The 15,959-nt window shown below is 39.9% G+C and overlaps 1 protein-coding gene across 2 annotated transcripts in view; it reads left to right on the top strand.

The window, feature by feature from the left end:
* The window catches only part of LOC145358334 (transforming growth factor beta receptor type 3-like), a 119,127-nt gene extending 103,536 nt beyond the window's left edge, over window positions 1–15,591 (top strand). For both annotated transcript variants that reach the window (XM_080212272.1, XM_080212271.1), the window contains exons 15-17: window positions 9,095–9,166; window positions 10,428–10,541; window positions 12,937–15,591. In XM_080212272.1, coding sequence (XP_080068398.1) covers window positions 9,095–9,166; window positions 10,428–10,541; window positions 12,937–13,055 — 305 coding nt within the window. In that variant the 3' untranslated portion in view covers window positions 13,056–15,591. The remainder of the gene's footprint in view (window positions 1–9,094; window positions 9,167–10,427; window positions 10,542–12,936) is intronic.
* The last annotated feature ends 368 nt before the right edge of the window (window positions 15,592–15,959 follow it).

Below are 15,959 nucleotides of genomic sequence, written 5' to 3'. Positions count from 1 at the left end.
CCCTTCATCCTTAACCCATGTCCTCTAGATTTTTTCTCCCCTAGCTTCAGTGGAAAAAGCTTGCTTGCATTCACTCTATCTATACCCATTATAATTTTATACATCCCTGTCAGATCTCCCCTCATTCTCCTACACGCCAGAGAATAAAATCCTAACCTATTCAACCTTTCTCTATAACTCAGATTCTCAAGTCCTGGCAACATCCTTGTAAACCTTCTCTGCACTCTTTCAACCTTATTAATATCCTTCCTGTAATTAGGTGACCAAAACTGCACACAATACTCTAAATTCGGCCTCACCAATGCCTTATACAGCTTCACTGTGATACTTTAGTTTTTTAAGGACCAGACTACATGGTCTCTTACCACTGGTGGTTTCAGTGCTGCTTTTCCTGCCTGCTATCAGCCTTCACCAACTTCCAAGAAAATCTCACCATTGAGGGCAAAGTCAATCACTATTCTTTCTCTCAATTGTTATTTAGTAACCTCTGTCAGATAGCACTTGGCTATGCAAACCCGAGTGGACAAATTGGGTGCATGTGATCTCTGCAGTGAGCAGTCTGCTGATGCACCTTCTGGCCCTCGCGCGAAGAATAATACCAGTGGTCAGCATTTGTTAAGGGACAGTGGGGGTTAAATCTGTTAGTGATCTTCTGGTCTAGAGCTCTTCACCAGCATGGCATCAGAGGTACTTGGTAGTGGGACATGACCACTTGAGGAGGGGGATGGGCAAGGCCTGAGCAAAATCAGCAGTGATCAATAATAGTGTTGTTGATTTCCTGTTCCTAACTGCTCCACATCATTTAAAGCATTCTTTTAAAAAAAATCATTTTTTAAAAATGAGCATCATTTATTAGGGACCAGATCAGAAACTCCAAGGTTTATAGTGAAGTTAATCTGGACCCCAACTTTTACTTTTGGTTTTGGCAATTGGGGTGTTTTGCTCCAGATAAGATGCAATTGATCCACTAGGAGGCTTTTTTCAAAACAAATTTTACTTAACACTTAGAATACAACAGAAATAATTAGCATGCCTTTTACCAATTAAAATACATGACCATGTATAATTCTTAACTAGCAACCTCTGTAGTTCCAAATAAAACAATGTCTTCATAGACATATACCCTTATTCAGAATTAGTTAGCACAAGAAACAAGTATGCTGACATATTGCTAGATTTCCAGCCTTTTAACACTTCTGGACATAGATCCAGACAGCAATTTCTAGAGAAGGATATATCCTCAAACAGCAGAATTTCAGAGAAGTAAACCTAGTCTTTGGAATCTCCCGGTCTCTAGATGTCAGGGAAAGAAAGGGATACCTCTTTCTCAGCAGCTTCCAAATAGCAACTCTGAGAAAGATTCACTCTCGTACAGCGGAATCCCAAAGGAAGGGACTTATCTCCTGATAGATTCCAGACTCCAACTTCAGAGAGGGAAAAAGAGAAGCACTCTCTGAACTCAAAGCAGGATCTAAACATCAACTAACCTTTAATTATTTGTGTAAGCCTAGCTCAGCCCAGTCATATGACCTTACCTGTCAACCAACCTAATTAAGTCCTACTCTGCAAAACTCCAAGGGAACCGCTGAAAACAACAAAACAGCATCAGTCTAGATTAAAACAATCATTCTAGCAATTAGAAGCAATTATGCTGCAGCAGTAACAATATAAAATGCTGATTATAGACAGAATGGCACTGATAATACAAAAAAACTGCTAAAACAGATCTTGCATGGAAACATGACTAAAATACATTTCTTAAAGACACTGTATCATCACACATTGTTGAGTAGGACCACTGGTTAAGCCGCTTATAGATCAACTGAAATTCATTGGAGCTCTGGGCAGATATGAATGGGTCCTGTAACCTCACACAGTTAGAAATGAAACATGAATTTTTTTCTAGGTGGTCGCTACAGTGACCTAAAAAAGATTGTGTTTAATGGTTGCGGGTGCAAATCAGGCATAGACCTTTGCACTGCTAAATTGCTATCATTTTGTAAGCAAGTAAAATGGGCATAACAAGGTTGAATTAGACTCCAGAGGGGTAAATAAATAGTGAAATATTTTCATAACTTTTTTATTAAGCATAGAGAATTACATGATTAAAAGCAAAACTTGATCTAGTCTAATTTGTTCAGAGAAAGTAATTTTGTGTTTACTGATTTTTGTTTTTAATCTGGTGCAAATTACACCAGTGTTGTACACAATGATCTTTTCTGGCATTGATCTTTCAAGATAGTTGTGGAAGCTGTTGGATTGGAAAGACTTAAATCTGTAGTAATGATTGGAATGGTATGTTCTGGCTTGTGTCTCTTTAAGGCTGTAAACACTCAGTATGAAACTTGGCAACCAACTTCATATTCTTTGACAACTTGAATCTCCAAGGCTCTTTTCAGTTTTTTTTCCCCCTGGTAATTACAGTTACCATAGTGATGAACTTGAAATGTCACATCCTGTAAAGGCAGATTTGCCCTTGGGAGGGAATGGAAGGTGACCTTGTTGGCGGCATATCAAAAATTTTTATTATATGATGCTCAGACAGGGAATGCAGGGGATTTATTTGTAACTTACATATGGATGGAAGCCAGTAAAAATAGACATTAATCCTGATGCCACAAAAACAAGAAAAAGTAAGATTAGTGTTTCATTAGGTGAAACACTAGAACATCAGACCATTTTGTTGTTTTGGTTTGGATGAAAAATGTGCAAAAGTACAATTTTTTGTTTCTTAACTTTCCTTCCAGTAGTCTTCTGATGCCTACACCAACCAGAGTCCTCTTTAAAGTGATTTTTTTTCAACCTAATCCTCTGTTATGGAGCCTGGACTGGCAGTAGAATCATAGAACCCTTACACTGCAGAAGAGGGTCATTGGGCCATTGAGTCTGCATGAACTCCCTCAAGTATTTTACCTAGTCCCCTGCCCCCACCCCATGGCTAATCCCCCTAATCTACACATTTTACAACACTAAGGAGTAATTTTATTATGGCCAATCCACCTAACCCACACATCTTTGGAATGTGTGAGGAAACTGGAGCACCCAGAGAAAACCCATGCAGATACAGGGAGAATGTGCAAACTCCACCCAGAATTGAACCTGGGACAACAGTGCTAACCATTGTGCCACCATGTCTGTCAGAAATTTAATATACCCAAATTTCCATTTAGTTCATTGATAGGAGTACAATGTCAAAAAAAATCCTTTGTTAACTAGACAGTGAATGTTGCCAGGTTATTCAACAGTGCAAGGATTACATTTGCAGTTGTCTTGATCCTTTCCTCATTAAGGATCACCCTAATGCTTTCTACAATATTATAGAATATTGAATTGTAAACAGAAGCCAACATTAACTGAGATTAATTATTTAACACGGTCTAGTGGTCTAATTGATTCCATCCTCTATTAGCTAGTTCACTCATTCACTAACCAATTGGGTAACTTCAAATGTTACAATTTTTTTTCAGTTTTTTGAAATAGTTGATGTCAGAAGTTGCAGCGAGACATAGATAGGATGCAAGACTGGGCGGAGAAGTGGCAGATGGACTTCAACATGGATAAATGCGTAGTAGTCCATTTTAGCAGGTCCAATGGGATGAAGGAGTACAATATCAAGCATATCTCTTAGCAGTGTTGAGGAGCAGAAGGACCTTGGGGTCCGGGTTCATAAGACTCTTAAATCGGCCTCACAGGTGGAGGATGTGGCCAAGAAGGCTTATGGTGTGCTAGCCTTCATTAATTGAGGGATTGAGTTTAGAAGTCGGGAAGTAGTGCTGCAACTTTATAAGGCCATTGTCAGACCCCACTTGGAGTATTGTGCGCAATTCTGGTCGCCTCACTACAAGAAGGACGTGGAAGCTATTGAGGGTGCAGAGGAGATTTACAAGGATGTTGCCTGGATTGGGAGGCATGCCTTATGAAGTTAGGTTGAGGGAGCTAGGTCTCTTCTCCCTGGAGAGATGAAGATTGAGAGGCGACCTGATAGAGCTTTATAAAATGTTGAGAGGGTGGATTCTCGGAGGCTGTTTCCCATGGCTGAAACGGTTGCTACAAGGGGACACAGGTTTAAGGTGCTGGGAGCAGGTACAGAGGAGATGTCAGGGGTAAGTTTTTCACTGAGGGTGGTGTGAGTGGAATCGGCTGCCATCGGTGGTGGTAGAGGCGAACTCGCTGGGGTCTTTTAAGAGACTTCTGGATGAGTACATGGGATTTAATGGGATTGAGTGTTATAGATAGGCCTGGTAGGTATGGATATGATCAGCACAACTTGTGGGCCGAAGGGTCTGTTTGTGCTGTAGTGTTCTATGTTTATATGCAAGATGAATTAAATTTGATATTTACCACTGAGCTTAATTTAAAAATGCAGTTTGAGTTTAAAAATAAATCTGACAAATTGTGTTTAGTAAGAATAGAAAAATCCTTGTGTATGTAATTACATTTTCATATCAATATATTAACCTCTAATTCAAAACTCTCGTTTTTTTCCTAATATCAAGAAATTTTCTGTTGCTAAGCTTTTTCATCAATTTTCCTACTTCAATCATTGGTCCACTGGGAATATAATAATAGAGGAAGATATATTCAATAATCATGGGTGCGAATTTGATAAATCCATTAAGCGAGTTATCTAGTTTTCATAATTTAGTGAATGGTGAGAGCACTATGTAGCAATATTCATTTTTAGCCTTGTAACTTTAATGATCGTTGGCCAGAGAAGCATGAGTGTTTGTGAGAGGATTCGAATGTAGAAAATAGGGTTTAAAATAAAAGGCTGATAACTTCAATTTGTCAATTTTTCACAGGTGTGCATATATATATTTATATTGGCATACACCAAATTGACCTTGAGTGAGCCTTTCAACCATTTGCACAGCTATAAAAGTGATGACAAATACTTCTAAAGAAACTATCAATGACATGTTTAAAAAAGATTTGTGCAAAGACTGGTGCTGAAATGTTTATAATCATGAAGTTATTGTGTCAGGCAGACCTGGAATCTGATCTTCCTTCCTGTTTTACAATATTCTCTATCTTTCCTGGAACAGCTTTTCCTTCCCTCTCTGCAGCTGTGCATGAGCTGAGCCTTTCCCAGTTCTGAATTTCCTGTTTCTTTTTGTTAAGCTCCTAATACACCACAAACCAAAGAAAACTTGCAATGAATTGGATATGGCCATGCAAGATGGGCCTTAAAAATCATTTCAGGCAATATTTTGCATCCTTTTCTACAATTTACTTGAAAGTATGTATCAGAGGTGAAGTAGGTTGTTCAATTACAGGCTGGTTAAAGTCAAAACAGGATCAGTGTCTTCTGAAATAGAATGTAATTTAAAAAACAACAGTGCGGTATATTTTTGGGCCTGAGGAAGGATGGAAGTTAGCTATCAATAAATGAAAGACAGCACAGAGTTGTTTGAAGACAAATTGTGTTTGACTAACTTGATTGAGTTCTTTGATGAATTAATAGAGACGGTTGATGGAGAGTTACTATCAACTTGAACTTTTAACTCCGTTTCCCTCTACTAATGATACTTGATTTGCTGAATATCGCCAGCATTTTCTGTTTTTAATTTCATAAAGAGCCATATGCACAGCTCTGAGTGGATGCAGGAGCAGCACACTGATATGCACAGAACGCATGCTGCGCTCTAAAGCAGGGGACCAAGTCAGTGGCACAGAGATGCTTGACATGGATACCAATTATGCCCCAACTTGTCCCTTCCTACCATAAGGAGCATCAGGTTAGGATTGAGTCTCAAAGGGGGATGAGTGCGTCAACATTATCAACAGCCACCCTGATCTCTGACTGAGGGAGGGTCCAGTGACTAATGCTGCCCCTGCATTGACTCCAGTGAAGCAGCATCTAGATATGCCCCTTTTAACTAGCACTTCTACAATGAGAATGGCTGCCATGTGCTTTTCGGGCACAAACAGAGACTATTGACAAACTGTTTCTACTTTGTCTGAAGCTACAAAGGGAGCATCATGTAGAAGTAGCTGAGTGTGGAGGCCATTATGCCAGGCAGAACTGAGTGGTTTACTGAGGTTTGCATCAACTGTAAGTGTGCACTTTTTGAATGCTACATAAATGAGAGTTGACAATAGATGCAAGAGCTTCCAAAAGAGGGAAGAAGTGGTGCAGGGGAGAAAGGGACCTTGAAGAAGGAACAGTGAGATTTTTGGACCGATCTGTATCATCCATGGGGGTTAAGGGATAATATATTCAAGGCTGCACCTTCATTAGAAATGTTAAACAGGCAGGCAAACATGAATTACAGACCCATGCTGCCCTCCTGGGTTAGAAGGACACAGATGAAACATGCCTGGATCAAATGATCCTTGACATTGACAGCATCCTGACGAGGCTTTTGAGTCCTGCTCCAGCCTTGTCCACCTCCCTGTGTAGCCAGAGCACCTTTATGCTTTGCATTTTCCTATTCCATCTCTTGCTCTGCCTCCTCCTTCCCCAGTAAACTGTCAGTCTAGTATTTCACCCTAATCTGCACCCAATGTGCACAGATTACCACAACGTGCAATCCAACTGGTTCAGTCACCAGATCTGAATCTTTAGAAGCCTAATTGCCTGTTTGAGTGTGCTCCTTGTGAGCAGATGGCTTTGGTTGTAATGCATTTGAGGCTCCGTCTCAGAGTCTGTGAAAAGGGTGAGTAGCCGTCTCTCGAAGGGATAACCTTGCCCCTTGTAAACCATCATGGAGTTTGGGGAGAATGGAATAAAAAGCGACAACATCCAGGACTTTCAGACTGCTGCCAGGAAAGCTCGAGTGCAGATCCGTTGAACATGTGGGAGCCCTCCCTGTTGATGGATCTCATTGGTTGGTCAGTCAGTCAGTGTCTTGATGGCCAATTAGCGCAATCAATGATGTCCTGCTCCTCGGAAAATCCAGTAATTGGGTTGGAAGTCCAATAATGGAAGTGAAATCCTGTGCCTTGTGCGCCTGTGAAGCCCCATTGTCTGAAATTGGATATAATGCCCAGTTTTCACCAATAGCACATCTCCCAGACCTGTCAGACACTACCAAGATCCACAGCTGATCCTTGGAAGTAGCCAGAGACGAAGCAATTCAAGGCCGTGGTGACTTTGAACACCACTGGCAAGATATGGTAAGCAGTGCTGCGAACTGTGAGGTCTTCTCTTGTGGACACAAATTTCCATTACCATCTGCCTGTAGAGTCACTTTCTCACATGACACTAGTTCTCAATGTCCAAGTAGCTTGGTAATTGGTGGTGGATCCTATGCCTTCTTAGCCCTAATTTGTGCCCTCCTGCAGAAGTTCTGCCTGTGCTACTGAGAATGTTGATTCTCGTTGCCTAAGATCTGAGAATCATACTGCCATTACCAGCTGCTGCATCCCTTGTGCTCTGTGAAGCTATCACTAATGTCTGGAAAGTTAACCTCCAAATGCAATGCCCCTGTGATAGCAGGAGTCAGATGGCCTCCTGCACTGCCCTTGTAAGTACAGACTAATCTCCAATAAACCTCTCCACACCTGATGGTATTTATAATCCATTGCTTGCGTGGTCCTCTCAGCCAAGCTTCCTTCTATGAGCCCACCTAATATTATGGCACAATCATGACTGATTCCACACTGTGTTGTCTCCATACAACTGGTCTGTCCCTGACCCAGAATGGAATCTATGTGGCCAACCATAACCCTTAATGAGCTGATAGTGAACTTGTTAACATTAATTAGCTTCATTCGCAATTTGGGTGAGTTTTGTTACCCCTTTCCTTAGCCTGAGAATAATCACCAGCAGCAAGGAAGCAATGGGAAATCAGTCTGCTAGCCGGTGCTACAATATTTAGTGCCCTTGTGCCTCTGTTCTCTTCTCTGTCAGGATGCAAACATCTTGCCTTTAATTGCTGAAGCTCAAAATAACCAACAGACACAGAACCTCAATCAGTAAAGCCAATATAACTGTAATCAGTACAATAAGATATAAGTCTGAGGAAGTTTGTTTTATTCATATGGCTTGGAACATAGTTAAAGTTCACTGATGTGATTAACAATCCATTCAGCAGCTTCAGCTGACACAGTGTGAATAGTTATAATAACATCAGGAATAGATCTCAGGGTAAAGTTCCATTTGTGGGTGATGGCCTGATTTTGTATGGTCACAATCTCAACTGTCCCACATATTTTAATTGTGCAACAAGTGGTCTGTCCTCAAATGGTTGAGGGTTGTCCAGATTTTCGTTGCAAAGTTGAAACCTGGAACTTTACCATTTGGTCAGGTACCAGGTTGCAATTGGTGATGATGAGCCAGGAAGTACACCATCAAGAGGTGACATTGTGTTCAGTTTGCAGGGTGATGATCTGCGTTTGCATAAGGACTATTGGATTTAACATCTGTGTTTGGTTTTTTTGAGGTTATGTGTGAATGAAACTGCTTCACTATCTCTCAGCTTTGTTTTATTTTATTTGTTCATGGGATGTGGATATCGCTGGCTGGGCCAGCATTTATTGCCCATCCTGAGGGCATTTAAGAGTCCACCACATTGCTGGAGTCACAAGTAGACCAGAGCAGGTAATGTTGGCAGATTTCCTTCCCTAAAAGACATTTGAGGAGGGTGTTTCCTTGTGGACGTTGAGAGGTTCAGAGGGTGCCAGAACATGAAGCCACTTGAGCTGTGTTGGTCCCAGCATCCCAGAAAAAATCCTCATGACCTCCTGGAGGTGAATATTGACTATGTTACGACCATGTTATGAGGTGGCTCCTGAGCCAGATTGAGTAACAGTACTCTGCTGTTGTAAAAATCAGGGCAAGTGAAGCAGTTTGTAGTCAGGGTGAGTGAAGCAGTGTGTAGTGTGATGGCTCTGCTGCCATTCAAATGACAAATGGTGGTAGGAGTAGTCAGACTTTGTGATCACTTTTTTAAAAAAATACTTGATCTGTAAAATCAAACTGAAAACATCAGTACTGTTGAGGTCTTTGGAATGAGTAATTGATTTTTAAACATTAAAATAAAAATGTAATAATTACATTAACAATTTTTTATATTTAGGCTTGCAAGGCAGAATTAGAGGAAAGGCTCGCTAAAATATGTCATTAAACTATGTTATTTTTATCTTTTAGATTGTCCCATTTCCCCAGATCCCACAAGTTATAGAACAGAACGTCCAGACTCTACAAGTTACAGCCCAGAAGGTTAGTACTTTTGCTAGGCTGTTCTACCAGAATTGAAAAGTTTCTCACATAGTGGATATTACATTGGTTTATTACACAAAGATTAATCTGGAGGGGGAGAAAAGGAAGTTTGAGAAAATTAATTCAACTGTTGCATTTTTGCACATTATTAAAATATGATATTTGTTGTTATAAATTATTCCAGTATGTGTTGGCTGGCCCAATGTATTTCATGCATCTTGCTATTATGAAGTATTTTATACCAGCTGTTTTGCCATTGTGTTCCTGATGAAAATTACATCTATTTATTTATATATCTGTATATGTATACGTCCAAAATATAAAAGCCAAACATCTAAAACATATTTCCTGTTCTTCACACATTCCCCTAAAATTCCACAGTTGAGTTTCAAAAGACAAAGGAACATTGGAGTCAGAATGGCTGCAGTTTAATTACCATATCTGTACTTAATGTATTAAAATTCTTTAGGTTAAAGCGTGGATCTACAAGTCCATGTTAATTGGTGAGGCTCTGTGCATAGCACCTGCATCACCAAAAAAAAATGGATGCATCAGGAGTTGCTTTCGAACAGCTGTAAAAGCTTCAATAAGTTTTTCACTTTTGATGAAATTGTTTGCTTGTCAAAACTATATTCTATTCTGAGATGTTAGTTGGTAAGGCTGAATAGTTTTCCATTTTTGAACTTCTGCTGTTACTCTGCCAAGACTTTTCATTAATAATGCTTACTACTGACTTTGATCTGACCTGACCCTGAATATATTTTCATCACACTTATCACTACACTGACACTAGCGCATTTACCTTGATATGAAGATTCAAAGAGGGGGACTGCCGCAGAATTTATACTATCAGTTACACAATAATCTGCACACACATCTGAATCTGGAAAGGCTGCACTCATAAAAATGAAGGTTATTTTGGCAAGAAGATTTGTGTTGCTGCCTCCTTCCAAACTATCCTGGAAAACATCTGCCATATCAAACAGTCTGCAGTGCACACATGTTAAGGAAGTGACAATCACTATGTCTGCAAACGGAAATAAATGCCTTCATTATTTTTGTATGGAAAGGAAGTACCAACATAGATATCATCAGTTGCATTATCCCCTCAAGTACAGGGTTGCACTTGGTACCCATGTGGCAATCCGAGCACTTTATTATCAATCCCATGGTCCACATGAAGCAAAACAACCTAGAATATTTTATTTCAGCCTGGTGTAATTTAAATTGTCTAACTTGACTCTTAATTTGTGTGTTTTAGATTTTTCTGTGATCCAGAGATTGGAAATGTCAGCTGTGTTAGGAATTGCATTTGGTGCATTTGTCATTGGCGCTTTGCTGATTGCAGCTCTGTGGTACATCTATTCACACACTAGTGAGTACTGACTTCACATCTGTTACCAGCAGTTATCGATATCCGTTTGCCGTGTTCACTATTTTTCAGAACCATGGGCCAGATTTTTGAAGCCTGAAGGAGACAGACCTGGAATTTTCCATTGCTAGCTGGTGAGCTAGTTTGTCAGCATGGTTCTTCCTCTGGGCCATTTTCAAATAGGCCAGGTCAGAGAAAGAACAGCTACCTGTCCACAAGCGGCAGTAACCAATAAAGATAAGTTGGCTCTTTTCCTGTGCCAACTGGAATTTTCCAGCCCGCAGCCAAGCCCCTAAAACATGGTCAATAAGAGGAGGTGGCTTCAATGAGACTTTTTAATCCACCATCCCTCCTCATAGCTGCCATAATGTGATGAACAGAACTATAGCCACAAACTGAAATGTACCGAGTTCCCCCTCCATGAGAATGGCCTGTCAGTTTAGACTCTATATTTTTAAAAAAATGGTCAAAAAGGATTCACCTCAACTTGGAGGCACCATCTTTGTCTCCTACAAAAGTTGGCAACTCCCACCTCAGATGTATCATTGCTAGAGGGCCTTTTATTGTCTGCCCAGTCTCGGGAACCAGCCTGCCATCCTCAATTAAGAGGTGGGCATGTGCTCTGGCCATTAACTGGTCTGGCAGTGCAACTAAAAAGCAAAATGCTTCAGAGGCTGGAAATCATAGCCAGTTTACAAAAAGTTAAAATCATAAAAAGTCTGATGAATAAAATTGTAATTTTGTAGAACTAATATTCTAAGCCAGCATTGAGTGTGTGAAATATATCGCATCAAGGATTGCTTCCGATATGGGGAGAATCCGGAATCTGGATACTCTCCCAGTGTTGCCTTCATAAAGCAGGTTGCTGGCAGGTAAAACAAATCTTGGGAGATATTTAAAAAGAGGTAGTTAAATTCTGGCTAAACATGTCCTTATGAGGCAGAAAAGGCAATGCATCTCAAAGCTAGAAATTTAGATAAAAATAAAACAAAGAATGATTATGATCAATCTCAGGTTCATGATACATAAGAGAATCAAGCATATCACAAAGTGCAGAGAGAACCACAAAAGCAAATTAGAGGGGCAAAGAGAGTATATGAGAAAAGATTGGCAAGTAACCTAAAGGGGAGCACTAAATTCTTTTATAAACATCTCAAATAAAAACATAAGTCAGAAGAAGGGTGGAGTTGATTCAGTACCAAAAAGGAAGTCTTGTAGGGTCTGATGGTGTGGCTGAGGTACAAATGAGTACTTTGCTTCTGTCTTCATGGACGATTAGGATGTTACCAATGAAACAGTAAAGGAAGAGGGAGTAGAGAAATTGATTAGGATAGAGATAAATAAAAGGTGGCAGCACTCAAGTACAGAAGCTGTGATCCTCATGAAATGCATTCTAGATTGCTGAGAAGAGTGAGTGTGGAATATGATTTGAGATGTGATGTCTTGAAAGGTACGTGACATTATTTATAAGTTACATGTTAAATGTGTATTAAGGTGAAGTCTGCTCGCAACATAATTAAAGACATTTAGGATTGTGTGACAACTTGACTTAAGTGATCAGCAAGTGTGCAACAAGGCAACACTTTGTGGTATGTAATCTTGCACTGTTCAGTTGCCTTCTTTAAGGCACATCATCCTGCACCTGCACTTATTCAGATCCCGCCTCTTCTGTGCACTTACTGAACATGGTGACCACCACTTACCAGTTATGGTGCACTTGTCCTTAAGGAGGTTGTTCTGTTTTGTCGAACAGAATAAGTCTCACCAGTCAACAGCATTCCACTTTACCAGCCATGAAAAAGGTCAAGGGTTATATTGTCCCACATTTCCAAACAGCTCCAGTTTCCTTCCATTTAATTTCCTTCCTATAATCATTGTAAATGCTGTTAAAGGCATTTTCAACCTTTCTAAAAACGGGAGAAAAATAAGTTAGCTCCTCTTGTGTTCTTGGCTATAACCAGCCACAGCCCTTTGTGTGAGTTGAGCATACTAGCCCTTTTTCCCTTCCAATTAGACTGACTGCTTGCACAAGACAAGTGTTGCTCAGGCAAGCTGGAAAAAAAAGTCCATATAAACTGACCCCACCAAATTATGGCTAATCTGTTCACTATGAATTTGGCTGAGGTTTACACTAGCAACTAAATAACTAAACCTAAACTGAGCTGCAAATTCTACTCTGGCGTTTATTAAGTTGAGTTAGCACTTGCATATCCAATGTATGTATATGTACATATGTTCGGCTATGTGTACATACGTTCGGCTAAATTAGCACTGGCGACTATGTGTTTGGAGATGAATAAGGATATACTAAGGAAATACTATAAGGTTAAGTGTATACATGTTTATGACATACTTAGGCTGGTAGAATTTTCTTTACCAGCTTGTTGTCTATTTCTAGGTCCTTCTGAAAAGAAACCACCTGTTACTGCTAATCCACCTGCATCTGAGAACAGCAGCACCAACCACAGCATTAGTAGTACCCAAAGTACCCCATGTTCTACCAGCAGTGTTGCATAGCCATCATCTACAGTGCTTTCGATAACACTGACTTGATACTTTATTATATTTTTGCAAAATGCTCCTGAGTAACCTCTGATGAATTCAACGGTAAAACATCTTTGAAAATGACCGATTTAACAGTTGAAAGGAAAATGTAGTAGCTATTATCCAATTTTAAAAATATACTATTGGTGGGATTACAGTGTACCATCAGCAACTCCAACAGCACTGCCAGCAGGCATCCAGAGAATAATGGTGTCAGGCACCGACTACAATGCAGTAATCCATTCAGAATGTTCAGCTGATATCTTAAATCACAAGTGTCAAAATCTGACTTGATTTATTACTATTGTCTGAACATAAGGCTAGACAAAGCCATGAATATTCAGGTATTTGTGTATTTTTAATATTTAAGTACTGTTTAAATATTTGATATGAGGAGTTGAGATGATTTTTTACTGTTTTACTCACAGGAGTGATTATTGGTGGTAATGTACCCTTTAAGGATGTGTTTTGTCATTGATGGGTGATGATATTCTCTCCGTTTTGGATGCAGCCATTTCCAATCTTGTCCCTTTAAATTTCAACTAAAGCATGATTTTTAGCCAAAGCAAGAAATTGACCATTTGTGGCATTTAAGGGCGATTTCACAATCCTATGCCATTATAGGCAGTTGCAATCAACAGGAGTGCAGGTCTGGCCTACATTTTTGGCCAATGTCCCATTTGACTACAGTCCCTACTAGAGGAGGGAGAACATCCCCATAGTTATCACAATTTTATCAAGATATCATCTGCATTTAACTCATGGGAGATTTTGTACTCTGCACATATTAAATTGCAATATCACTGGTAGCAACATTTTTTTAATTGAAAATTATGATGGACTAATAAGAGGAAAGTGTTAGCCTGCAAAGGAATGTTCTCTACATGAGGTATGTTGCGGGGAACTAAAAAATGTAAATTAGTTTACAGAAACAAAAAGGTGGATACAGTTTTTGACTTTATTAAACTAAAACTACCAGGAATGCCATTAAATATCATCAGTCATTACCTTAGGAGCTCACACGAGCCATAAAACAAAAGCCCAACTGAACATTACATCCACATGGCCTTTACATTTGTTATTTAAGTGATCACAATTCAAAGTGCTGCGTTTGCTGGGACTTAAGTACAAATCCAGCAGCCGTTTGTGTAAATTCACTTCCAAACAATGAAAGACAGCTCACTTCCAGACACTTGGTGTCTGATGACAATTATATTTCAGTTGAGCTCAATTTCAGCCTAATTTCCAAACTATTATTGGTATCATTACTATTTGAAGGGGGAGAACACTTTATACTAGCCCCAATATTGTAGTGTCTTGGCATCATTTCCTCTTAGTTACTATATAAATATGTGAGTTTGTTATTGTACTTTGTCGAAGAGTAGAAAATGCAATTACACTGAAATTACTTCTTTAAAGAGGAAGAAGAGCATACTGAACAAATAATGTAGGAGAAACCAAGACCCAATCACCTATGGATTCAGTAACTTACACTGGTTCCCAGTATCAAAATCAATACCTTGATTTAAAATTCTCAGCTTTGTTTCAGGTTTGTTCATGGTCCTGCTTTTCCTTGTCCCTAATGTCCCTTCCTGGTCTGTAACTGTCTCAAACGTTTTATTCCGCCACCTTTGACTTTTTTCTGGATTGCCCACTTACGATTTCCCCATTATAGTCCTACCCTTTGTTGTTCAGGTTCTTATCTCTAGAATTCTCTCCCCTTTTCACTTTTAAGACACATCGTAAAGCCTTCATCTTAGGTTAGGTTTTTTTGCTAACTATTCTACTGCCTTCTCCTTTGAATGTCAGTTTTTGTCTGATTATGCTCCTGTGAACTGTCTTGATACATTTTCCTACATTAAGAGTGCCAAACAAATGCATGTCGTTGCTGTAGAAGGACTCTGACTAATCCAAGGTTGCCAACTGCTAGAGCCTACATGTGCCTATAAATAAAAATCTGGAACAGATATATCCCCTGATTCATCCAGTTAATTCCAAAAAGATCCCCTCTTGGGCTATGTGAAAACAATTTTACCTCACTTGATAGCACCTACCATCATATCCCACAATAGAGTATGTAATATGCTCTAGTGAGTTTAACAACACAATGTAATTTGTGGAAAGCAATATTGTTAGAAGTGCCTGAAACAGACAGTCCAATGCCAATGCCATTTGGAACTGATGCAGAGGGAAACACTGTTTAAAAATAATGATTGTTTGCTTTCTCCTGCAGTTCTGACACTTCCTTCCACTGACAGCCCTTTCCTGATCAGTAGCATCCGAAATTCCAATCTGACCCTGTCCAGCTCCCTCACATTTTGCTCTCAGTGCATTGTGAACAATGTGCTGGAGCAGTGCACTTGTATTCATATGAACTGCCCATCTCCTATAATGGTATCCAAAACAACAATGATCAAGACACTGAATAAGATGAATGGCAGTTCACCATTTGGAAACTGTAAAGCAACCTGTTCCTTAGGGACATAAGAACATAAGAAATAGGAGCAGGAGTAGGCCATCTAGCCCTTCGAGCCTGCCCCGCCATTCAATAAGATCATGGCTGATCTGTTGCGGCTCAGTTCCACTTTCCCGCCCTCTCCCCATAACCCTTAATCCCCTCTCTTATCAAAAACCCGTCCACCCGCGTCTTAAAAATATTTAGCGAGGCAGCCTCCACCACTTCAACGGGCAGAGAATTCCAGAGATTCACCACCCTTTGAGTGAAGAAGTTCCTCCTCAACTCCGTTCTAAACCGCCCCCCCCCCCCTTTATCTTGAGGCTGTGCCCCCTAGTCCTACTGTCTTTTTTGAGCGGGAAGAGTCTCTCCACCTCTATCCTATCCATCCCATTCATCATCTTATACGTCTCAATGAGATC

The sequence above is a fragment of the Carcharhinus amblyrhynchos genome, chromosome 25 (genome assembly GCF_965287045.1).
Source record: "Carcharhinus amblyrhynchos chromosome 25, sCarAmb.v2.hapA, whole genome shotgun sequence".
Lineage (NCBI taxonomy): Eukaryota > Metazoa > Chordata > Chondrichthyes > Carcharhiniformes > Carcharhinidae > Carcharhinus > Carcharhinus amblyrhynchos.
This window is presented reverse-complemented; position numbering and strand designations above follow the sequence as displayed.